Consider the following 26,872-nt stretch of genomic DNA (forward strand, 5'->3'; position numbering starts at 1 on the left):
CAGTAACCCTCCACTCCTCCGCCTCTTTGTATCGTTGCCACTGACCAGCTGATTATATTTATCCCTAATACTAATTGGATATTCTGAAATAAACTCAATGGCACTTGCCTGGGCCGGTATCAACAGCTCCAACTAAAAAGCTGTAAGATCCTGGATTCAAATTGGTTTTAACAGCTACTTCTTTAAATTAAGTTTGGCTAAAATCGACTACAGACAATGAAAGGAAAGCAATTAACTTGTTTGTAAACCCTGGGAATTTAAATCTTTGATTTGACATATCAAAATATATTTTAATTTAATTTTACACTACCTTTATACCACATATAGGACTATAGACATTTCCAGATACAAATCTATTTGTTGCAATACAAATGTGTGAATTTAAAATGACGTGTAAACCACCCTCATAGTCTGAGGAGGGGTGAGACTGTCATTATCAATTGTCAGAGGTAAATAAGAGAGACACATTATTTATATAAAATGATCAAGAGTGACATGTCGCCCCAGAAAACTACACTTCCTGTATGGCTTTCTCCTAACTCTCCTCCTGCCTTCCGGACTAGATTTTGTCCGCCATCCCAGAAATTATTAATTTTGTATTCTGCACCAAACTCAAAGTCATTTGTCTGGGCACTAGATTAACAGCTTTAGGGTCCTGGATGGGAATGTTCAACAGCCCACTGATTTTTATTTATTACAATAATTACAAATAAACATATGTCTAGAGAGAGATGCACTCTACAAAAAAACTCTTCCACAAACTGAGGACTTTATTATCATGTCAAGTGCAACAAGACCATTCAGTACAATACAGTTCAGTGATGGAACATCCTCTCTACAAACACTGCTTAGTGCAGACTTCACTGCTGGACAGAGCAGAGGCGACTTTATCATATAAAAATCTATGAATATTATTATTTATATTATTATCTAGACGTTTGTTGAGGAAGATGTTTGCTCCTTGGGCGGATGACACAACATGCATAGGTGAAGCATGAGGGAATCATGGGAAGGAAACTACGAGTCGTGACAGGGCTTTACTCCTTGGAGAACATGTGCAGGACCAGGTCACACACACGGCAGCTGTATGCAAACTCATTGTCGTACCTGCAGACAAACAGTGAAGGAATGAAGTTGCATTATAGAATATTTATGAATGGAGAATCATGTCCTATTTTTGGTGTGCTTTAACTCACCATGAAACCAGCTTAACAAAGTGCTCATTCAGTGCAATGCCGGCGCCAGCATCAAAGATGGAGGAACGAGTGTCGCCGTTGAAGTCTGTGGACACAACCTGAGCAGAAAGAGATGAACAAAGATGTTTATACAGGCAGGGGGACAGTGAATACAGATTTGTGTCGGACATAAACTCATCACCAGTATGTCATTTCTGGTCCTGGATAAAAGTGGCATAAGGCAGGCTGTGCAGCAACATAGGGATGAATACGTAATTACAAATATCTGCACATCTGGCTTTATGGATTATAAATAGTTTTCTTTTTACTTTAAATATACCTTATGAGTTCTTAATTAAGTTGAGACCATATTGTAGCAGAATAGATGTGCTGACATCTAGTGGATTTTGCATTGCTATGCACACACCCATAGAAATGGCATCAGACTGTTGTTATGTTCAGACACGTCTATAATTAAACATAGTAAGAGAATATGTTGACATTTGTCCGTACCTGGTCCTCTGTGTATCCCAGAATTCCCTTCATGGGTCCCTCAGCAGCGGCCTTCATCACCTTCTTGATGTCGTCGTACTTGGCCTGAAGGGCGAGATATTTTTATTAATTTAAACTAAAGGTTTTAAAGCTTTATATAGGTGCAAGTCTATGTAACATAATTATGCCTCAATGCTACAGAGTGTTATGAATTAAAATGTATGGAAATTCAGTGGATGATTGAGCTCAAGTTTTCTTCCTCTCCGACCCCAAACATACAGTCAAAAATAAAGATGTGGGATCTAGTTAATAGCTGAAAAATAATGTTTTCATCTGTATATTGGTTCCAAAGTTAAGCAGCCACTTGGTTAAACCTTTATATTTAATCAAAGTTAGAAGATACTTACGGGCTTCTCCAGACGGACAGTCAGATCAACGACGGAGACGTTGGGGGTGGGGACACGGAAAGCCATACCGGTGATTTTGCTGTAAAAACAGGACCGTCAACAATCAGACACAAAGTAAAAACATCAAAACAGATTATTGTGTATTATTGTTTTATTCCCCTTGGTGACGTCTCCTTGATGATCTCCTCCAAAGGAAGGTCAAAAGTCGAACTCTGGTCCGTCCCATACAGTATATGATCAGCCTCACTGCAAACCGTTTTTGCATGTGCTGCCTACTTTTATGAAATATTTCTAGAGTGTGGGGACCTGCCACTTTTTATCAATGGGATCATCGTGTAGCTCACATACATACATTAAATGTCCTCCTGGTTGACGGCTGCTTCCTAAAGTCACAACCAAAGTTTCAATTGTTCTCTATTTTCAATTATTTTAGTTTGGATGTTTCAATTGCTTCGTAGCTTAGATTCACTTAGCAACGGAGTTTGGGAGCATCAGTTTAGTTGTAGTTTTTCTTCAAGGATGTCTTCGTTATTTAGTTTCAGTTAACAGTGATAACCCTGGTCACAACCCTATATAAAATGATCTGAAAGTTGCTCGTACCCGTTGAGGTCGGGGATGACCTTGCCCACGGCCTTGGCGGCCCCGGTGGAGGCGGGGATGATGTTCTGAGAGGCGCCGCGTCCGTCCCTCCACAGCTTACCGGAGGGGCCGTCTACGGTCTTCTGTGTGGCCGTGATGGCGTGGACTGTGCTCTGAGGAGAGGGAGCAGAGGGAAGCATTACAGATTTATAATGTATCTATTAAATAGGATTTTTAAGTTCCTAGCTACAAACTATTAAATAACAACAGAGCATTTCACTTTACCGGGCTACTCTTAACAGTGATCTAAGAAATCTTCAAGTTAGTGAGTTTTATTTGTGGAAAGAAGCTAGTCTAAACATTTTGGCTCCGCTAGGAAATACAATTTCCCAGAAGAATATTGGTTAATAAACCACTGTGATGATGTATGATTTTAATTAAAAAAACGATTGAAAAACATTTGCTAGTTTCAGCTTTTTAAACGCAACAACATGTTGTGTTTTCCTTGGCTTTTTGGCTGCAGCTTACACCAAGTAATCCTATCACAGAACATCACTTTGCGCTCCGAGAACTTTGTTTTATAATTGTATAGCGCTTACTTGGAAATGAGCATTTCTAAGTAAGGGCTATACAATTAGAAAATCATTTAAAAAAAGGAATACATAAAGTCATTACAAAAACAGTCAGTTTTATGTTCAAAACTGTGACCAGATATCTTTAAATGTAATTTTCAAATTATTTTCCATTCATCCTTAAGTGCTCATCAATAACAGATTGTATTCAATTAGAATGTCTGAGCTGTTTACCATGAGACCCTCAACGATGCCGAAGTTATCGTTGATGACCTTGGCGATGGGAGCCAGGCAGTTGGTTGTGCAGGAGGCGTTGCTATGGAGACAAGAAGGAGACTACATTTAACCAACGACACAAAGTTAAGGTATTACTGCACATACACTCAGAGCTTAATTTAGGAGATGAGCTTGGTTTGACTTTTGTTTCTCATTGGCAGAGCATCTAAAGTCATAATTTGAGGTCAGAAACATAAATTAAAGCTGCGATTAGAACTAGGAACATGTGTAAGAAAGGTGGAGACTCACCTGACAACCTTCATGGAGTTATCGTACTTCTCGTGGTTGACGCCCATGACGAACATAGGAGCGTCGGCACTGGGAGCGGAGATCACCACCCTCTTAGCACCGCCAGCCAGGTGAGCCTAAGGAACACAAAAGAGGTCAAAGGAAAAATGTTATAATATTTATTTCATTTGAATTAAGACTAGAAATGTAGCTTTAAAAATATATCATCAAACAGTCATTTGTAATTCCCTGCATGCTATAGAATGAAACATTTGACTGTAAATGAAGTGTATGCTGCTTTTTCTGGTGTGACCTTCTACAGTTTACACTATTGAAATACAAGAAGAGACTGAAATAAATATGTATATAAAACTGGCGTTGCAGGCCAAAACAGCATAATGTTTGTTACTTCATTGATATACAAACAGATGAAAATACATTTGTATGATTTTTTTGTCCATTCTCAACAATTTAAAACATTCTCGCTGTAACTTCCTGTCCTTATAACCGTCTCCCAGTGAAATAAGTGGGAGGCAGATGGTAAACTTACAGATGCTTTTTCGATGGTGGTGAACACACCGGTGGACTCCACAACATAGTCAGCCCCAGCATCGCTCCACTTGATGTTGGCGGGGTCCCTCCTGTGTAAATAGATCACCCATTGGAGAGGTTAGACTGTGCTGGTCACACACTCATAGGGAGACCGCTGAAAGAAATGTAAATCTAACAGTGTGCGTACTCGTGGAAGACCATGATGCTCATGTTGCCGATGACCAGCTTGCCGCCGTCTGCCTTCACCTCTCCGTGCTTCCACACTCCGTGGGTGGAGTCGTACTTGAACATGTAGACCTGCAGGCAGATAGAAGAGGAACATTTAAAACCAAAGCTATGAACACCTGATTCTAACAGGAAAAGACCTACAGTATTTAAAATATATATATATATAAAAAAAAAGAAAGGCGTTCAAACCTTTGTACTACTGTAGCTCTCTGTCTTTTCTTAATGCTTTAAAACCCATTATTTTGTAACCTCTTATTACCCAAATATGAATTTCTGACTAAACTCGGTCCCCGAAACTATATTTGACCCTGAGTGGACTTTGGAAGGCTTTGAGAAATACAAAATGATCATGACAAACTGTCAGGAGGAAAATGGAGTACAGGTGGTCTTCTTACCATGTACTCCAGATCGATGAAGGGGTCGTTGATGGCCACGACCTCCACCTTGCCTCCAGTGGCGGCGGCGCGGGTCACCAGACGGCCGATACGTCCAAATCTAAAGAGGTAGAGAAAGGAAAACTTAGCAAAATGGCAGCAAGTGGAAAACCCTTTTATTTGACTGTAAGGTCATTCAAAGACAGACAGCAGGTCATGAAGAATGGATAAATAAAACAAGATTATATATCACAAAAATCTCTTAAGGGAATGCACATATTTTATTACATTCTATTTCAATGTAAATACTGCTATATTTTATTTGACTATATTTATTATTATTTTGTAATGTTATTATAGTTTTCTTAAAATAGTTCTCTATCTGTGTTTTTAATTTTTGTTTTACTTTTATGTATGCACCACGACACCAAGTCAAATTCCTCGTTCGTGTCAACCTACCTGGTAATAAACCTGTTTCTGATTTCTGATTCGTCTTCCCTGTAAAGTCTGAAAAATCCCTCAGGCCAATCTTGACGCGTCCGAATCGAATAATTTCTAAACCTCTTTTATGTTTTGTTTTTATTTAGAGCGGCTTTTGTGCAAGACTGCTCCATACGTCTCATGCCACATTGCCTCTGGCCAACCAGAAGGTGGCACTGAAAGACTAACTTAAGAGTGACAGTGGAGGACAGCAGGGCCATACAAGGCCTGCCAACCTTGACTGAAGATAACAATGGCTGGCACCGGCAACTGAAAGCCTGTTTACGCCTAATATGGCTGCCGTCACAGCAGGTCAAACAGCGAGGGGACTGAAACCAGAGAGCGGAGGATGTTAGGAGGACACAGTTTCATATGAACCACTTCACTGGAAGAAAGAGATAACAGCGGGGCTCTCATAATGAGTGATCATCTGAGAGAGCGTGAGAGGAGGAATCTCTTCCTTTCATCTCGCAGGAGGAGAGAGGAGGAGGAGGAGGAGGAGGAGGATGTGTGGAGAAGGGCGATGTTAACTCCGAGACACTGAATGACTTTTAAAGGTCACATATTAGCAGTTAAATAGAAATGCACTGCAGGAGAACTGTCCAAGTGCACTGTGGCTTAAGGGAACATGTGATAGCCTGAGTAACGCAATGTAGTGTCTGAAGGCAGGTGGTGTTTAAGGGATGTAAAAAGGAAGACATGACACAGTCCTAATGTTAAAGGTCCCATGTCATGGCCATTTCTACTGATCATAATTCCATTGTTGAGGTGTACTAGAATAGATTTATATTCTTCAATGTTCCAAAATCACATTGGTTTCTCATACAGCATCTCTGTATAGTATGTGTATTCACTCTCTGTCCTACATGCCTTGTTGGAGCTCCTGCCCCCTCCCCCCTCCCTGTGAGCCCACTGTGCTCTGATTGATCAGCTCGCCCACTATGTTCTGATGAGTCCACCACCGTTACAGCGGAACATCAGTGATTATGTGTTACAATGGCGTTAGCAACCAGAAAATGACACCAGTAAGGACAAACAGATGAGAATGCTGCGTGGGGTCTGGGTGCCGTGTTGGCGGGACGCTGCTGCGCTCGCTGCTGCGCTCGCTGCTGCGCTCGCTGCTGCGCTCGCGGACAGTGTGAGCTGGATCACTGGTGTCGTTTCCTGGTTGCTGCGTGGGGTCAGCGAGACACCGCGAAACTCAGCCTGAGTTCAGGCTGAGTTTCGCGGTGTCTCGCTGTCATGGGACCTTTAATACAAAAAAGCATGTCATGGGACCTTTAATACAACCTCCATCTGACTATCAATGGCCACTTAGTATGGAGATGCTGCAATTTGGTTTTGATACTGTCTCACTGACCAAGCTCAAGCTGTGCTTTTTCCCTAAGCTTAATGCTAATAAAGGAATAAAAGTGAATCTACGTCCGAGCAGAGTTGCCACACAAACAGTAAAGTTCAGCTGGTAATAGTTGTTTGTGCGTAAAACTACAACATGGAAATCTGATATTAACATACGGTTTGACCTTTATAAGAGCAAAGGGGCGAGGCTGCGGCACTTTCCTTTAGTTACATTTATTTTCGTTATTGAAAAAAGTATTTAACATTCCAGGTGGAACAAACCTCACTTAACACTATATATGCAAATGTGTGCAAATAACTCATTCATAACTGCACATCTGTATGACGGTTCCAGAAGTCATTGTGTCGTTATAGGGCAATAACTATTTGTCAATCAACTTATAATAACCTGATTATTAAAAGTCTTAGGCTTTGTTTAAGTTTTTTTGTATCCGATTACTGTAATAATCGCTAGCTGCAGCCCAATGTGTCCCGATAACAGCATACAAGACTATTTGGTGTAGCAGCAAGTGTCTATGTATAATAATCAAGCTGATAGTAGGGGGAAGTAGTAAGGGGGGTTAGAGTCTTGCTCAATGGCACTCACAGGGGGCAGTGGGGATAAAAAGTGCCTCCACAGTGTGGTACACAGTCTCTGCTTTACATGTTCAGACTGAGCCCTGTTATGTAAGGTCACATGGCTCCAGCGCTCAGGAGTCACATTACTGTAAGTAATCATGCGACAGATTGAAACTTAACTCTAAGACTCAGACAATCACATACTCAGAAATAACAGTCTCTATCTGAACTAGAAAGGTGCACCGGGGAGTTAAAAAAGTTTCCAGTAACAAGGTTGTCACTGATGGTGGGAGTATTATTACAATATATCTATTTTCATTTTTGGAATCAATTCTGGGTATTTGCAATCTTTAATGGATCTTTTTTATCCAAATAATCTGGGATTATTGTATGCATTTGTGTGCTTACTATAATATGTTATCATTGACTTTATCTTCTCCTTGTCAGGAAAACAAATTGTTCTTGAGTTCTACTAAATACCATAGTAAGGCTGTGAGAGTTATCTGGAGAAAGGCGAAAAAAGGGGATTGCCGGTTAAAGAAAAACATGCATTTAACTTAAAACTGAAGCAACTGTTTTTCTTCGGTTTGATGATTTATCTGAGGAGAAGTTTGCACTCTCACAGTCTAATCAGTGTAGGCTATGTATTTCCAAAAGTCGGAAATATCTGGTAATTTAATGACAATACACAATATAACTGCTTTAAACCATAATAACTATTTAGTAGCAGTGGAACACCACAGTGCAGGGCCATGGGTTCAACTATAGTGCTTCCTTGCTCAAGGGCAGCAGCAGGAGTACTTCTAACAGCCAGATGAAATGTCTATTTAAGGGAGTAAACCCCAGGCGATTAATTCACATGTCTGCCTTCCTTCACAGGAAGAATGGACATGAGGGGAAAGGACCAGTGGACATTAGAGCTTCCCTCGGTTAGTTTTGGAAGCCACCATGCAGCCACAAGGCCAAAATGGACCGGAGCCCATCTTCAGTTTCTGAGGCTCAGAGATGCCCAGAATCAAGGAGCTAAATCTCCTGCAGCTCCACAGCAGCTGCTTCACAGAGGAGGAGGAGGAGGAGGAGGAGGAGGAGGAGGAGGAGGAGGAGGAGGAGGAGGAGGAGGAGGAGGAGGAGGAGGAGGAGGAGGAGGAGGAGGAGGAGGAGGAGGAGGAGGAGGAGGAGGAGGAAATGTTTAACTGGAGATCTCAAAGTGTGAGCAGCGCCTATAAACCTCCGGCCGGATGATCCCTGAAACCCAGCGGAAAGGTTAGAGGGTTAAAAATAGACGAGTGGAGAATAAAAAGGAATGTGACAGCTGAGGAGGGCAGCAGTACAGACAGAGGGGGGATCGGAGGGGTCTGACGGGGGGTGTGGAAGAAGAGGGGAGGACAACCGTGACAACACAACACCACCCCGACTATAAATAACCAGAGAATAGACGGGTCCTGTCCAGAGTCCTGACCCCTCTCCAACAGCACTGACTCAGAGAAGGAGTCTCACATAAAGGGCAAATAACATCACTTTTAAGAAATGTGTTGGAGGAGATTGTCCAAAAATAAAATTAAAAAGTTTATTTTATGATACATTTATTTATTTAAGAATATTATCCAAAGGGACTTCAGTGTCTTGCTCAAGGACAATTCAGCATCAAGGGGGACTTTATGTTTATTTTGCATTTATGTGTTTTGTTCATTTATTACATTTAATATAATTTAAGTTTTTTAAGTTATAATACTGCACTGTTGTTTGGCATGTCATGTAAATATTGTACGTGATGTCATTAATTGACATGTTCTTTATAAGATGCCCAAATAATAAATTACTTAATCTTTTAGAGAAAAATAATTGTATATGATTTAATCCTCTTTTCAACTGACTCTATTATGCTCTTTTAATTCAAATACAATCTCTCAGCACAGATCATAATTCGAGGGTCTCAGAAACAGTGTCGGGGTCCTGAGGATGGAAGACCTTTATACTGCCAGCAACTGGATGCTTATTATATGAGTGATTTAGGAAATGAAGGGTTGACACTTGCCCTCTTATCACATTGCTCCGAGTAGAAATGCAGCTAAGAAAAATAACAAGCCTGTTAATAATGTCCAGTAAACCGGAGAGGTTGTGTATGCTGCAGCATTTCAGCAAACATCAGACACACTCTGCAGGAGACCATAACCTGCAGCCTAAAAGGTCATTGCCCCCTATCAAGTTACATTTATGAAAGTTATTTTCCTATTACTTATTTGCATTCTTGTCCTATTTCATGCACATTTATTAATAAAAGCCACCTTATTTGTTTGCAAATACTCCTCCTTACAGATCTGCTTATTTACCATCCCATTTTAGGTTTTCCAGAGCCATACCAATTATACTGCACTCAGTGATTGTTGTTGTTTTCTGGAGACTAATGCATGCCAGTGGAGACGGTGACAAATAATGAGATAATGTTTTGCAAATGATGATAGCGACTAAAATCTAAAAACACTAACTCACCCATTGATTCCAATCTTCACCATTTTGTCTGATATGGTCTTAGTCGTCACTGAAAGGTAAATAGACACATTTAATGCATGTTTCTTCAAAAGCAACACAACACTGGGCATCCTGCAAAAAGTAATTCAGAAAACGTATTGCACTGCTTGACAAATACTTCGACCTTTTAAGCTATTTAAAAGTTATAGAAGCAACATGCAGACGAGTTAGAAGACCAAATGACAGGAATTATAAAATGAGGTCCCAGAAATGTCCGTTTTTTTTGACAACACGTCAAAATGAAAGCTTAACTCTCATAATTCAAAAGTTTTGACAACTTAATTCAAACTGGAAACGAGAAGAGGTAAATGTACCGTTTGTGAAGGCACCTCAGTCTGTCAGTCCTCAGGGCAGGGGGGAGAGAGAGCGGGGGACGAGCTGAGGTGTCCCCCGAATTTATCTCCCCGGCGCGCGGCCGGGCACGCCCCCCTCACAATTTCAAGGTGCCGTGCAGCTGCCTGCCAAATAATTTATTTAAACCACGAGACAAGAAGTTTACAGAGGTTAATGCGCCGTCTATGAGCGATACAACAGTACCAAACCCATTTGAACTCCGGTAAAAACACTTTTATTTCGACTGGATGTTTTATAACGGCCTATTTTCATAAAAATCAAACCTCCGCAAAGAAAAGTAGTTCCAGCGGAGGAGATGCACAGTTGCTCAGCGACAACGGCCTACCACACAGTATACTAGGGGTTGATTTCAGGTCATTGTGTAATATAAAAAACAATGCAACAGGTAAATATGTCAAAAAAGACTAACCCAACCAACTAACCTACAAAATAAACGTATTTACATATCATATTATTATTTTACATCACTTTAGCGTCATCAATACATGCAAGCACCCGATTTAATGTAGCACCATTGATTAAGAAATACAAGCTATTGGCACTTCAGCATTCATTAGTTTGAAGTCTGTCTGATGCTTCCACTGTATCTAATCTTTTTACTGGTACTCAGTCCAAAACCAGACCACTCAAGCCCCCCCCCCCCCCCCCCCCCACCACCCCCCCTGTCTCATGTTCAGTGTTTGACACCAATAGTCATGTGATGCTGTGGAGCCACTGCTACGTGAACCACAGCATGCACACTGGGGAGGTGGATAGGAAATGTCAAGCTGCCTTATGGTTTTATCCCTTTATGTCATGTAGCTTTCTCTGCCAACAGTCATATTTACACCTGTATAATTGACTAAAGCTTCACAAGATAACCAGGGGTGGACCTTATTTAGTCCCTAGCAGTACATGTTCTTTAGTACTCAAATCATTAGACTCATCTCTGGAATTGAGAAGCAAAAATCTGTTTCAGCTGAGAACTTGTTTCAAATTGTTTTTGTTATTTGTTTATTTAAGTTGTTTATAGTTGCGCATTGCAAAAACTCATTTGTAAGTCCCCACAAAGAGCAACAAAAGTAATCATTAGGAAATCAATAAATAATTCTGATAAGCAGATAACATTGGTATTCAAAGTAATGAATGACCTACTTATATATGAAAGTACGAGTGATATAAAGTAGTTTTGAATATCATTTGTCACTTTCTGCTGTGTGTTTCTTGTGTTTCTGTGATAGCTGGAGGCCTGCTGGGTGATCTTTCCATGAAGCTCAGGCTCTGAGTGTTGTAATCAAGGAGCACTTAGAGCAAACACTGCGCTCCCCTGCAGCTGCACGTTTTTGCAATAAAATGGATGAAATCATAATCAGCATATTCATGTTTGGTCATGTAGCAAAAAGTCCTGAAGTAACAGAAAAGAATAACAATGAACATAAAACACTTCTATGAGAAAGTTTATTCGGTCACTCTTTTTTAATCGTGATAAACAAGTTAAGGTCAAAACATTTCTAGAGGTCGATGCTAACATTGCTAAATTTGGTTGAATACTGTATTACAACATAATAAGACATCCACGTTTAGCCTCATGAATCGCCAAATCCATGCGAAACCTAACACTCCGTAAACAAGGATATCATTCATTTTTATTCAACCAAACCAAAAAGAGACGAGGACAAATGTTGTGATGTGTCTGTTGATTGATAGCCTGATCTCTCTGAACTCTCCTGTGTACCCTGCACAGAGACTATCTAGGTCTATTCTTAGATAATCAGACTGCAGGCCTAGATTCTCACAGATCATAATTCACATCCATTATACTCTGTCGATGTGCTGTTGGAACACAATGTAGCAACATCTGTCTAGTCTGTTATTTATGGTGTAGGCAGGGCAGTTTATTAAGCAACATAACCGGGCCCAACTGACAAGTATAGATTGGAAGAATGTCAATGACAATATGACAAATAACCTTTGGTTATCAATCCCAGCCGTATGCAGAAAAAACACATCCATTGTTCATCATGAAACATGTGAACTCTCATTACCTCTTGGCCCTTCAAGTCGGTGCAAGTCATCTCTCTAGTCCTTTTCCTCAGGGATTACTGGTTACGGTTAAAGGTGTCTCCTGTGTTAGGATTGGATTTTCATATAGCTGTGATTGTGTTCTTTACATAAAGTGCTTATTATGCTATTTTGAAGCTGTTCACGATGCCACGCCTTTTGTGGCAAAACACATAATAAACATTCAAGACTTTTAATTGGCATTTGCTCAGGTACAGATGTACAAGGGCATGGTCGGTCAATTTAAAAGCATGATATTTACTAGCTGTTGTTATTCTCTGACAGTCAACAATTTTCCATAAAAACACAAAAGCAATCAGTGTCTTAGTCTGTCCCTCACGATTTTGTGACTTCCTGTCTGTGGCTCTCATCTACAAACTTAGTGGCTTTTACTGAAAATGAATATAACATTTTATTTACACATTTTTTATTTTCAAACCCTACAACATCTTGTCCCTATATTTTTGGAATTTGGGATTGAGTTCGAATAAGCATGTGTTTTGGGTAATATGTCCAAGTGCAACAGTGTGGCTCATTGTTGTGTTTTGTAATAGTTTATTGACAACAACAGAGCACTATACACTATTTGTTAGTAGGATACATTCATTGTTGGTTTTGAGAAAATAATTCAAAAAAAGTCTAATTTACCTCTTAATCAAATTTGAGTCCAAGAGTGACCCTTACACATGGGCAACATGAGTCAGGTGGGATTCAAACCTGAGACATGTTGAGTTCCCACAATGCTCTGCAGATGAACATGCAGTTCTTTAAGACTAGTCGCTGCAGGGTGAAGTAAAGGTCAGCCTATAAATATTACATCCAACCTTCTCATGCGCTGAGCCTGAACTCTCTTCATATGGCATCAATATGTCAGGGGGTGTGACATTTGGCAGGACGACACGCTAAGCCAGGCATCGCAGGTCGGGGTCGAAGGTTAACATTGTCAGGGGTGAGACCGTCTGTAAAACAAGATGTGCCTTAAGGTTAGTTTGAATGTTTGAAAAACAATACACAAGTTCAAGTAAATGTGCGTTTATTTTCAGCACGTGCATGTGATGGTGTTCATACCTGCAGTTTATACAAGTTCTGGCTCCCATGATCCACAACCGCCATGCGGTCTCCAAACCTGGTTGCTATGACAACCCCAGTGATTACACAGCTGGTTAGTAATTCAGGTCTCGGCCTCTCCTATCTGATATGTTTGTTTCTGCCGTTCAGATTGTGTGAACAGGTTGTTTTCTGGCTCTAACATGTTCATGATTCTCTCTGGTGAAGGCAAAGCTCTTCCATCATGGAGACCCGTCTTTCCTACTCTCATACACATTTTTTTTACTGTTGCTCTCCGTTCGATTTTTCACTGCAAATTGTGATTAACTCCTCTCGTGTTTGAACTTATTTTATGTGAAACTGTGCTGCCCTACTTTTCGTAGAGAGTGTAATATTGTCTGGTATTCCACGACTTGCACACAAAACTGAACAAATGTCATGACTTAACTCAATAATTGTAGTGTTGGAAAGCTATAACGTACTGCCTCTTTATTCAGACTGTTTAGCTATTTGTTTAGCAATAATAGCTACAGTGTCAGCATGTGTCTATTGATATGAAAAGGTACATTGAAGAAGCAGTTTTATATTTATGATTGTAACGCACCTTATTTCCCCCAGTATCCTTTTCATTTGTATTTGATACATTCACATGCTCACATGTATTCTTGAAGTACCCAATATAAACACCTGGTTAAGAAGATTCCATTTGGTTTTGAGAGAGCATCACACTTATTCTCAATCATATCATTCATTTTTATGTTGGACTGCACCTCTATTTTCTTTGAGATCCCTCAACTCTGAATGATTTTACTGACATTTACATTTCATTTTAAGATATAATTGTTTCTCTTCTGTCTCTTCAAATATATAAATAACTTGAGTGATGCTGACCAAATACTGATTCTTTTTGGCACATGTTAGGTTGGTACTGAGCATTGTGACCTTTATAAAAGGACATTTACTTTATATAATGCAGATTTAGCTGTACTTTATGATTTGTCATGGGATGTTCTTGTTTTGTGTGGCTGTCTCGTGTCTTTAAGAGAAGGGGATTACAAGAAAATACAGGAAACAAATAAATAAATAACCATACAAAGACATTTATGAATTTAGTAACATGTACAGTCAAGTCAGAAATCAGCAGGCAGGCAGGATTTTCCTGAAAACAATGAGGGTCGTATCAAACAAAAAGCTGCACCAAAGTTAGAAATCAAATGAAATCCTTTCATGTTGCGTTTTTTCTTTATCATTCCCCAAGAAATGATTAGATCCCGGTTGCCCCAGGAGGTTCAAACTGTTTATGGAGATGACCTTTAATCATTTCATTTTAAGCTGATGACATTTATAGCATTTCATCGTATTAAAGAGTGGAATTGACAGTGGATGTGGGGGAAAGGAAAGAGAAAGAGGCACCCCAAAGGTCAAGTAGCAGACGAAGGGAGTGGGCGATAAAACCTGTGGAGACACCACAACGAGTCTGGTGAGCATCTGCATGTCTCACTCCTCCATCATAAAGGCAGTGGCACAATGGAGGACAGTCCTACATTTAATATCTATGTAAAGCCTCTTGTTTACCTCACTATAACTCACTATTAAAACCTACAAAAAAACTATTGGCATCATTCTGATTTAATTATGTATTTAACTTAAGATTTTCTTTTTAGATGTTTATTTGAACTATTATTTGTATATTTACTTAAATACTTGGTTTAGTATGATAATGGCTGGTAACTTTTAATTTGGGGGTGAGGGGTAAACATTTGTAAATGTATTGGAAAAACCGATGCCAATAAATATATTTGTTATAATAATAGAAATATATATATATAGAAAGTGGCACTTTTAAAGCGTGATTAGATACACCCTTATGTCTAAACTAAACATCTGTGACTTAAAAGTAAAAAATAGAAAAGGCCTCAAGAGCATGGAGGGCATTACAGATATGATCAAGTCTGCTTCAGAAATCTGAATTTCATGCATGCTTTGAGGTAAATAATGATTCCTTTAGGATTATTGTTGATTTTGTGTGTTGACTGATCAATCTTCTTACCTACGGTGTGTAGAGAAACTGAAAAAAGAGGCAGTGAAATGATCCCACAGGCTGGAGTATGAAGAGAGAAGATGCTTTTCAGGAAGGAAAGAGGTGTAAGAAAAGATTGATAAACTGTCAGGAAAAATATATTATACAAAAAGAGCAAAAGTCTCGGAAAACAGAACTGTGCCTCCAGTGACCCGCACAATTAAAGAAGTGGGGAAAGTACAGAGCGTCCTCTCCCACTGCTGTGTGGCGCCCTCTAGTGAAGACATCCGGAGACCATCAAGTTCACCCTTCGCTTTTAGAAAATTAATGTGTAACAAAATAATCTCTAACACCAAAAAAAACAGACACTCCAACAAATACTCAGAAATGATTTCTGGTAAGACCTCTTTGCTTTTACTTGTTGTATTTGTGGTGTAAGATTGCCCCTTCAATTCATAACCAGAACCTTACCTTTTCAACCAGGCAAGCAAAACAGGCAATATACCCAAGGTTTTGGGGAGGTGAATGAAATGTGGTATTTTGGTGAGTTACTGTATGTAAGACTTTGCAATACATTTCCCTCATTAGCATCAATGCATTTGATGACAAATTGCAAAAGAAGAAACTGCTGCAGTTATCAGACACATTTTCTCCCCTGGTATCATTTCCTGAGGCTGTTTCATTTTGATAAACAGCTGATAAATTGTGCAAACAAAAACAGACATAATTGTTTTAGGTGGCACAGAGGTCAAATAAAACGCTTGGCGTGAGAATATCGTAAATTAAACTAATTAAACTATCACAACTCCAGGGGTTTGTGATTACCTGATCAAATGAAGACCTGTGTGACTGTCACCTTGCAGGCGGCCATCTCAGCCCACCTTCGCCTGGCAGGATTAGATCATCCGTCTTCATCCAGCTGCAGCCCAGAGTCTGAGAGCTCTGTGGCAGACGGAGTGTCCTTGTCTCGTCCTCTGCTACAGGAAGGGGCCTCTAATCAGCTCTCAGAGAGGATGCTGGGAGAACTGGCAGGAAACCAGGTGAGGAGAGGTAAATGAGACGCTGCTGAGGTGGACAGTGTGGTATTTTTCATTCATAATTCATTCACTTAGTTGTTGGTAGTTCAGACAAGAATTGTGCATTTGGAAAAGGTTGACATCTAAAATAAATGACATTCAAAGTATTGTAAAATCGACAACACTGGCACAGAGTGTTTTGTTCGCTTACATAAAATGTCATTTCTCATAATTTCTCTTCCTTTCTTCTTCTTTCATTGATTTCCTGTCGACTCATTCACCATTGTATTCATTCATTCTGTCCCTGCATACTTAAGTGGCTCAACCTTTTCACGGTTATGTTAGGTCACACTAGGTTATCAAACTATTTAATTCTGCCTTTTATACATGAATTAATTCCACGCGCTAAGAAGAGGAGAGAAAAGCTTCTTACCAGCTGATGCTGAAGAAAAAAAAGAAAATGTCTTTCAGAAAAAGAGTGCCTTTTCCCTGGATTTTCATTATGAAAGCTCACAGAAATCCATCAGGTGTAACATTTTGTATACAAAGGCTGCTAATCTTTCTTTACTTCTGACTAGGTGGAAGGTATGGGGTTTACAATGTTGGAAAGAGAGGAGTATAACCAGGAGCAAAAAGAAAAGTCTTGAGTCTGTAAAACATGTTTAGATCGGCTAGCGCTCCAACATGTACGTCACATCTCGAAGCGGTTGACCAATCACAACAGAGCCGGCCAGCTAACCAATCAGAGCAGACTGGGCTCTGGTTTCAGACAGAGGGTGAAAAGAGGCAGTAGGAGAAGAATACAGACCTTTTAGAACATTAAAGCATGGGGCGACATGTGACAGAGGCACACATTACAATTATGAACCTGAAAATGAGAAAAATAATGCCCCTTTAGTCTGTAATTTAGTCTCATACGTCTCAAGACGATATATCTACCAGTGGAATAAAATAACAATATTTCCAAAATAACGTATTTTGTAAAATAATAATTTAAGTTTAAAACTTGCCTTGAGTTTTTTTAACTGCAGATGGGGTTGGATAAGGTATCATTAGCTGCCTCAATTCTTTGAGGTTATCAAATTTAGTCAAGAATATACCGAAATAAAAATGCATAATGCACTCACTGACATATTACAAAAGAAAAGGTTTAAGGACAGCAACTCCAATCCACTACACTTTCTCTTTTTGGTGAAATCAGGGAATTTCCTCACAGTCACTACCTGCCTGAAAAAAAGCTCATACACAACCCTGGCTCTGTAACAAACTAAATGACTCAAACTATATATTTCCAGCCAGCACAGTTGAGAGGCCTTGGATCTATACATGGGTTGGAACAAGAGGGATGCTGATTTTTGAAATGTAGTTTGGGTTATACAGAATCGCTGACTCAACTTTGAATACAATTATTAAAGTAACAATTATTATAAAATAACTATAATATAACAATAAAATACATGATTTTAATGAAATCTTAAGTGAAGAGGTACGAATTAAACCTACCAAACCTTGTACTGCCCTGTCATTTGCAAGTAGCTTTATCATTACAAATGTAAAGAAATTCTATTTTATCCACATAATTGTTGTAAATAATTATTTCTGCAGTTGGATAAATACACATGTTGGATCATGAATCGCAACAACCTACACACAGAGTAATAACCCACACACACTTTGACCTGCCACTGTGTGTGTGTCACCTGGGCTTTGTGTTGTCTCAGCCTCTGTCAGACTTTTTGCTGAGGTGTCGAGGAGCCTGTCAGCTCCACAGCTTATCTGCCGTCTCCTGCGTGTAAAGAGCCGCTTCAGCCGCTGAGAGGACAACATGAGGGATACATCCTCTAATATGGAACATTCTTCATATGTTCTATTTTTATGTGAGGAAAATACGTGTCAGCTATTACTTAAGAACACTCTTAAACTGCAGTAAAGGCACTTTGCACATTATTAGCTCCGGAAAAAAGCAAGTTTAAACATTTGTATAATACACAGAAATCCTGTGAAGTTAAATGATCACTACCATACTGGAAGATATATTGCGAATAAAATACATTCTGTGTATTACTGAAATGGATGAATAGATTATGCAGGTCTTCTGTGAAGGAGAGACAAAATGGAGCTTAGTTTCACTTAGTATTTCCAGATTTGGGGATTTTTCAGATCAGCTGAAGAAAGATGAGAAGAAAAAGCTTGTTGCTCTAACCGAAAAGTTTAATAATAATCCTTGATTCCAAATTTGGCAGATTATTTCCTGTGAATATGAAATGAGAGTTTCTGTTAATGTTTGGGAACTTGTTTCAATTGTTTATTTCCTACCTTATAAGCACTTTAGAGTTGACATTACATAGCTGTGATTTCCTGCTCTGCACAGAGGCAGTGAACCCTCAGAGAGTCCTTTGTTTTGCTACAGAAGCCTGACGTGCAGCCCAGATGAGGCTCAGAGAACTTTGCTCAGCAGCCAGGATCCGAGCAGCAAGCAGAAAAAACAAGGAGTATCGATCAGGCTGGACTAAAGTGTGGGATCAATCGTTATGAGCTCTCTCTCTCTCTCTGTGTGTGTGTGTGTGTGTGTGTGTGTGTGTGTGTGTGTGTGTGTGTGTGTGTGTGTGTGTGTGTGTGTGTGTGTGTGTGTGTGTGTGTGTGTGAGAGTGTCAGTATGTGACTGTGTGATCTGTGTGTGAATATCATCATTCATGTCATGATGCTCCAGTGACTCCTAATGAGAAAACATAGCACTGATGTGTCATGTGTTGTGTGAAGGCTGAACTGAAGCCACAGCCTTTACTGTATCAAATAGAGAAAGGTTATACATCAATACATACTGAGAAATATTTAAAGAGGACATATTCTGCTCATTTTCAGGTTCATATTTGTATTTCATGCCTCTATTGCGACATGTTTACCTTCTTTAACGTTCAAAAAGCTTTACGTTTCTCATACTGCAGCACCTCTTTTCACCCTCTGTCTGAAACCAGAGCCCAGTCTGCTCTGATTGGTTAGCTGGCCGGCTCTGTTTTGATTGGTCAACCGCTTAGAGATATCCCGCCCCTTAGCCTATCACGTTCAATGTGTTGGAGCGCTAGCCAATAGAAGCGTGCATGTTACATAGTGATGTCATTATGTTACTGTAAAAGGAATGAAATGAAGGCGTTTCAGGCAGGAGGGGGATTGTGTGGGTGAGAAACTCCTTCTGGAGGGACCTTTGGGATTTCAGCCTTTGCACACCATTTACATGCACACAAACCTATAACACACCACAGGAAAGGGAAACCCCAAAAAGCATAATAGGGCCTCTTTGATATCTGCCATTTCACAATGCTGAAGAGTATTGGAACACTACTCCAAGTTTCTTTGTCAGAAGAAGTATACAACTAAAATGATGTTAATTTGCCTTAACACTTGTTCACAGTGTTGAACAAAGATGCTTCCTCTCTCTCATTCACATGCCCCACCCTGGTACTCTCCATTGCCTCTTCTGTCTTCCCTTCCCTTCTGGGTGAGCAGCAAGGATTGAGTCCTCCTCTCCCACTGCCAGGAGAGGATTAGCGGACCGCCACTCTGCTGCTGTCCCGGTCCTGACCCACACACATCTGCAGAGAAACTTCTTAAAACGCTCAACACCTTTAACCTGGAGCTAATCCTAAAGCTAACCTTAAGCCTCTGCATGGCAGCCAGACGTGACTGTTGGAGTTGAGATGTCAGTAGGTCAGTCTGTGATGCTTTATACTAGCAAAATGAACCAAAAGTAAGTAAATACACATAATATTACCCCCTGATTGATACTATTTTGTAATAAGATTACTTGTTGGAGGTAAAACCATGATAAGAAATCAGTTACTCTTAGGATTTTCTTTCTCAAACTCTATTAGGCTTGATGTTGAAGGTATTCTAATGAGTTACTTTTGAGAGGGATTGCTCCAAAGCTACACAACACAGCAAGTTAAAAAGTAAATATTAGTTTTCTCAATGTTTGAATTCTCAGTTTTCAAAATCAGTAGTTGAAAACTGCCAAAATAATTAACAGCATTTGTGACTAGGACAACTATGGTGGTTTTCTTTTTACTACAACACAGAATATACCGAAATGAAAACCTATTGAGTTGTGAGCTTTATTTGTTTTTTGCCATTGTAATTTACCATAAGCAATTCTACTGTAATTTGTAATGTATTTTACCCTATTTTTTGCAAGGCTTTTCTGGAAACCACATCAGCTGGTAATTCACCATAAATTTGAATTTCTTAATAAAATACCGTAATATAACGAGGGGTTACGTATGGTAACCCTTGCTATATCTCTCACAGGCTCCGCCCTCTACTGGACTCTATGGGTACTCCCCTTGATCCTATCATGCAAGCATTCATCCACTGAGACTTTCTAGATGTAACCGGCCCCGGGGCGGGCCTACCTGAATGCGCGCGCATCTCACCGCATAAAAGGAGGCCTCGCCTCATGACTGTCATACACTTCTCTTCAGCGAGCAGCATAGGGCAGACAGGGCCCCTGAGTAGAGGTCTCCGCCTGTGTTTATATAACAAGGGTTACCATACGTAACCCCTCGTTATATCTCTCACAGGTTCCGCCCTCTACTGGACTCTATGGGTATAGTGGGCGGAGCCCCGATGTATACACACGCGCTGTCGTCAGACAACAACACTGTTCCATCTCACTGTCTCTGACCGGCTTTCTGGTTAGCAGCCGCTGCTAGGGGGGGCTGCGGCTGACAGAGCACACCCTGACGCGCTTACCCCGCGGAGGTGTGCTATGACGTGGAGTCCTCCAGCCCCTATGGGCCCAGTGCGCGTCACGTAAGCACATTACGCCCGGGGAGGGGGTCAGATGCCCACTGACCCACAACCCCCCTCCCTCTTCACCAGTCCTGCGTTGCCCCAGCAAGCACAGACGATGAAAAGGAGCCAGACATGTCCAAGAGATAAAACTTTATGAAGGGGCCTGGCGTTGACCAAGACGCCGCCGTGCATATGTCCTCCACACTCACGCCGTTAGATAAAGCGGTTGATACAGCCATAGCTCGTGTAGAGTGTGCACGGACCCCCGTGGGGAAGGCTCTCCCCGCCTGTCCGTAGGCATGTGCAATGCACTCGCAGAGCCATAACACGCTAGCGCACGCACCGGGCAGAGAAGGTGCAATTTAGCCTCCCTCGCCCCACTATGGGGGGGAAGACTAAAACCCCCCAACTGAATAGCCCTCGACCTGAACGCACTCCTTAGGCTCTTGGGCACAAAGGAGGGGTTCGGTCTGAGTGTCGCCCCGCTCCGGTCACCCCGGATCATCAAACAACTCGGGTGCACCGATAGAGCGGTTAACTCGGACACTCTTTTGGCTGATGTTAAGGCAAGTAGCAATGTTGTCTTCCACAACAGTGCTTTCAGGGAGGAGAGCTCCAGGGGCTCAAATGGTTCTGAGACCAGAGCCTCGAGCACCAGCGGCAGGTCCCACTGCGGGGCGTGCACTACTGGGCGCAGACTCCTGACCCCTCATAAAAACCGCAACATTAGTGGCTGAGAAAAGGCTGACCTGCCGTCAAATCCCTCATGGCAGGACGAGGTGGGGGGGGGTGAAACGAAGGCCGGCTGCGCCGGACGGGCCGGGCCGTAGAAGCCCTGACGTAGGCGGCTCACCGGTGGGGGGAGCGGTAAGCCCACATGCTCCGCCGCCATAGTCATCACCGCCGGGAAGTCCTGTCGCGCAGACCTGTGCTACTGGCCTTCCTGGCGGTCGCCGGAAACATCAGACGACGAGGTGTCGCCATCGTCTTTCCTCTCCCCGACGAGCGGATCCGCCCGGTCCGCTGGTATGGCGAACACGAAGGGCACTCCCTCCTCGTGGTCCTCCATCTCCACCACGTCGAGCTCTGGGTCCTCCACCGGCGAGACGTAGCAGTCCTCAAACTGCGCCAGCCGCTGAAGGCGGCTGAGCCGAGGAATTAGATGGCAGGCGCTGCAGACCGTAAGCGGGCCCAGGTTGGCCGCCGCGTGGTCGGACCCCAGGCATTCAATGCACTGGCGGTGGAGGTCGGCGCCTGCAATGGCGCCCGCACACGAAGGACAGGGCCGCTGCTCCGGCAATGGTGAATCCATTTTCTTCGTTGTTTTGCTTAAATGTATCCGTCTCTCTTCACTCAGTGTGTCTCTCTTGCTTGCTGAAGATAAAGGGATGACAGTCAGGAAGCGAGGCGGTGAGATGCGCGCGCATTCAGGTAGGCCCGCCCCGGGGCCGGCTACGTCTAGCAAGTCTCAGTGGATGAATGCTTGCATGATAGGATCAAGGGGAGTACCCATAGAGTCCAGTAGAGGGCGGAGCCTGTGAGAGATATAACATACAGTTGTACTGTGTTTTCCACTGAGACAGACTGTAATGAGGTTTACAGCATCTGTTATATGTTAACAGGTTTCATATAGCTGTTGTTTTTTGATAACTGCCAAAATAACAGACAGCATTTTTGACGAGGACAACTAAGGAGTTGTGATGACACACTTAATAACATAATAAGAACTGATCAGCTAATAGAAACCAAATGAAACTGAAATCAAACCTCCATTGTTGTTTAAAACATCATACTGTTGCACTGGGTGACATGTTGCCTTCATGAACACACTGAAGTTTATTCAGACTGAATCAAATGGTCCTCTACTCACTACTAGAGCACCAAATGTGGCATAATCAGCCGCTGAATATAGTCCCAAACAAAATGCACTTTCCTCCTCATTGTTTGATAAACACTATGACAATGACATCGCATTTGTTGAGCTGAGAGCCATAGACAGGAAGTCAGAGAGGATTTAAAGACAAACTGAAATGTTATTGGTTTTGGTCTTTTCATATTTCAAAATTATGAAATAAAATCAGCCTTACCTCAGCCCTATAATGCTTCACGATGGGTGAGGTATCTTCTACCTCTATCCTTGTGAGGCACCTGGGCTGCGGGAGAAAGAAAAGACAAAACAAATGGGAAACTGCTTCAATACAGAGAGAAAATTGTAATTCTTCATGTGATTTTTCCTTTTTGTTTTGAAACTAAAAAGCAATTTCACAACCATTGTCCACTGAAGAGCCTTTCATCATTGTCTTTTGTCCTCATACGTCCCCTCACAAACACAAAACCAACCAGCTGTACACTCACACTCACAGCTATAAATAGTAGGCTACGTGTTTGTCTTCAGATGCAGATACATAACATTTCTCCTTCTTGTCAGCTCCCTGTTTCTAGCTTTGCTCTCACCTTACCTCTCCAACTCCTCTTCTCTTTCTTGTCTTTCATTTCCACTCTCAGCCAGAATACTAATATACCTCCTTCTCTTCTCTCAAGTTTTTTATTCTTAAAGAAGCTCATATTCCCCATATATTTTCCCTGCTTGAATTCGTTGTCCTCATCTCTCAGCATGACTCATAGACTTATCCTCCTCCTCCCTTCATCCCCCCATTTCCATCCCTCCTTCACTTTCTATATTTGAAAAGCATCCGCTGATGCCTGGGTTCTACCTCCCGCTCTGTCTTTGTATCTTCCCTCTTTACCCTCTTTATTCTCTTCCATACAGACACATTACTGAAATACACCCGCATGCTCTCCATCTCTTCCCCAACTTTAAATTTGAATCACCATTTTAACTTTGATATGTGAGTAAAGTGCTGGATTTGCAACTATTCTTTGAGGCGATGTTATCATGGTGAAGTCTGTCTGTGAATTTAAAGTGTTTGCAGACTCATCACGTGACTGTCTTTATCTGCGATTTGAACATTTGTATTCATAAATAAATCCACCCCCCCCCCCCACTACATTTATTTTTGGCTCTGAGACCTTAAACTGAAATGACTCATTCCTTTTTGGACAACTGCAGTCCATTGTTGGACTCTGAAAGCAGGTACAGAAAGTGTGATTGCTTAAAAGTTGTAACTCTTCACAGTCTTTGTCAAGTCTTAAAATAACTTTAAAGACTGCTTGAGATCAGCAACCTAGTATTTATAAAGTGTAAATGCCACTTTAAAATAGGCAGTTGGTAACTTTATTCTAATAACTTTCATGTCCTATTTGCTAAAAGGGTCACTTTGTTTTTCTTAACAGAAACTACCAATCAGCACAGAGGAATGGCTGCTGGTGAACTCTGTTCAAACTGTCAAACTAGGCAGTACTAAATTCACTATAAATCAAGATGTTGGTACTGGATTGCTTATTTTCCCCCCTCTAATGTTGCGGAAACATATTTAAGTGTACTGTGTAGATGGAAAATGAAAACTTTTCTCTATCTGATGCTTGGTTTTGGATCGATTGCTTTCAACATGGCAACCAGGTCATGTTCTTATATTTGAGGTAAACAGTAAACTAAAATGTGTTTCTGGAACATTGAGGACAGAAAGATGCAATTCAGGAACATCATCTTGCTTCTTATTTGATCATGGCTGCCTATAGTGTGGCAGTTTGATTGAAGTTATTGCAAGGGGCAGACACTTCATTTCCCCCCCCCCCCAGATTCTCTATCTCATTCACTACGGTCAGGATATTGTGACAGTTATTAGTTAAATAAAGTAACCAACTGCTGCCCAAATGGTCACGAATAAATAAATATGATGCACAATGGTGTGGGATTATGATTCAATAGGAGTGTATATCAACTTGTCAGCTTAGTTGTATGATGATAAAACCACAAGAAATCACAACCTAAATCCTAAGAACTGCTACAGGATGTGTATTTTTTTAAATTATGTAACTTTTTATTTTTTATTATATCATAACTTAGTACTTTTTTTAATGCATGTCACATATTTAACATATGTAACATTAAGCTGCCTGTGGCTCTTTGTCCTGCTGTAACTACGCACATTTCCCCTCCGTGGGACTAATAAAGGTATTCTGATTGTGTTATCATTTACAGACAGTCTGCAGTGCAAATAAATACTACTTGATTGAATCACTCAAATTTAGTGTGACTTGAACAAGAAAAACAGGTCAATACACTTTAACATCTATTTAGTTATTTCACAGAACAGACTTCTAAATATATAGCTGCTATTGTTAATTGATGTGTTCACTTTCTGATTAGATTATCCCCTTTTTGAACAACATAACCTCTACGTGTTTAAATAAATGGCTGCATTCAATGGAGCAGAAGCAAATGGGTTTTTCTCCTCATCAGATGACGTCAGCGAGGCAGTGGAGACTGTACATCTGTCGAACCTCTCAGACTGTGCTGGTGTGACGACAGATAAGGATGACACATTCACAGCTTGGCACCGCGTGCTGGCGTTAAGGTGAATTATACTGCCTGGTCTGATGGGCCAGCTGTAATTAAAAGTCCAGATGAAGAGCTGCCACAGCAACAGGCCGCTTTTAATAAAACCTGAGGGGATGATGCAGCTTTTTACAGACGTGAACTAGTTCAAGGCTGGACACTTTGTTTCAGCTGAATTTAATCTACAAAATGACTTAAAGAACATACAAATAAAAGCAGGATCCAAGTCTTCAGCCATTAACATTATTATTTTTTAGGTCATGTTTACTATTTTTCTAGTAGTGACACAAGTCTCATTCATTACATATTGTATATATGTGAAGGTATAAATAAGTATTATTATTTTATTTTTTGCTTTTATGTTATACTTTCAAAGCATACATCTTCAAAAGTAGTCATTTTAAATGTTTCTGGATAACCTCAGGATATCAATGCTCCTTTTTTTGGCATTAAAACATTTGACTCAAGGCACATCATCATAGTTTATTACACAGTTTTTCTCATTTTTCATGGACCTGGCTATCATTTCTATTGAACTATGTGATCACCAAGTTAACTACTGATGTTTAGGAACAGGGAGCCATTGCTAACAAGAAGACTTGTCGGGTAAAACAGGTTGGATCCAAGTCCTCTAAACTAAAACACAAAACGTGTTTTTCCTATCTCTCATTGGGACCTCATGTCTAGGAACAAAAGCTTCTAGATGTGTGAAATCAATCAATCATCATCATTTGTTTACTCTGAACTCCTCAAATTCCTTATTCTGTGCTCTAAATAAATATGATTTAGATGTTAGCTTTATAACATTCTGTGATATTGCTTTTTGTGTCTTACTCTTTCATCCTTCGTTATGTTGCGATGTTCCGAGATCTCAATGACCTAAGTGAGAGCAATGATGACACTACTGTATAACAATTTAAATTGAATGCCAAAACTACAAAGCCAATGGCTAATACATCAGAAATACTCATTATTTGCACATCATGGTTCGCTATGTGCATATTAATACTATCCTCGCGCCCAAAAAAGACCCTGAAACAACATGCTTAGTGACAAAACTCAAAAATGTATTGCTCTCGTGCAATAGGTCAACATATTGCTTAACGCAAAAACGATCTGCCTTTGACTGCTATTTAGTTTCTGTTTCTTCCTGACAGTTAACACTAGATGATTGTTCAATAACCCAGTCATTATTTGAACCAAGCCACCATCTTTTCCTAACCTAGTCGTTTGTTGTGCCTTTTTGTACCATTGCAAACCCATATCAGGAAATTGCTTTATGCTTGCAACAGTGATTTGTAACCGTATGGAAGACACACATGTTTAGTTTGTGTTTGGT

General features: G+C 40.8%; 2 protein-coding genes and 1 long non-coding RNA gene across 3 annotated transcripts in view; 1 reads left to right on the forward strand and 2 right to left on the reverse strand.

Annotated features, from left to right (window-relative positions):
- Window positions 1-749: 749 nt before the first annotated feature.
- Window positions 750-10,248, reverse strand: LOC117545359 (glyceraldehyde-3-phosphate dehydrogenase-like). Its single transcript, XM_034215107.1, has 12 exons — window positions 10,124-10,248; window positions 9,771-9,819; window positions 4,905-5,004; window positions 4,469-4,578; window positions 4,280-4,370; window positions 3,751-3,866; window positions 3,460-3,541; window positions 2,675-2,826; window positions 2,075-2,153; window positions 1,689-1,772; window positions 1,197-1,294; window positions 750-1,107 (listed from the first exon to the last, which is right to left on the reverse strand). The coding sequence occupies exons 2-12, from the start codon at window positions 9,791-9,793 to the stop codon at window positions 1,038-1,040; spliced, it is 1,005 nt and encodes a 334-aa protein (XP_034070998.1). The 5' UTR covers window positions 9,794-9,819; window positions 10,124-10,248; the 3' UTR covers window positions 750-1,037.
- Window positions 10,249-11,666: 1,418 nt separating this feature from the next.
- LOC117545360 lies at window positions 11,667-16,978 on the reverse strand. The gene is made up of 3 exons (XR_004568821.1): window positions 16,096-16,978; window positions 13,272-14,286; window positions 11,667-13,162 (listed from the first exon to the last, which is right to left on the reverse strand). It is a non-coding gene; the product is annotated as an uncharacterized LOC117545360 (long non-coding RNA).
- Window positions 16,979-25,531: 8,553 nt separating this feature from the next.
- Window positions 25,532-26,872, forward strand: part of LOC117545358 — a 68,997-nt gene continuing 67,656 nt past the window's right edge. Inside the window, exon 1 of the mRNA XM_034215106.1 lies at window positions 25,532-25,552. The gene's annotated coding sequence lies outside the window, so the exon portion shown is untranslated. The remainder of the gene's footprint in view (window positions 25,553-26,872) is intronic.

Source organism: Gymnodraco acuticeps, unplaced genomic scaffold (assembly GCF_902827175.1).
Source record: "Gymnodraco acuticeps unplaced genomic scaffold, fGymAcu1.1, whole genome shotgun sequence".
Lineage (NCBI taxonomy): Eukaryota > Metazoa > Chordata > Actinopteri > Perciformes > Bathydraconidae > Gymnodraco > Gymnodraco acuticeps.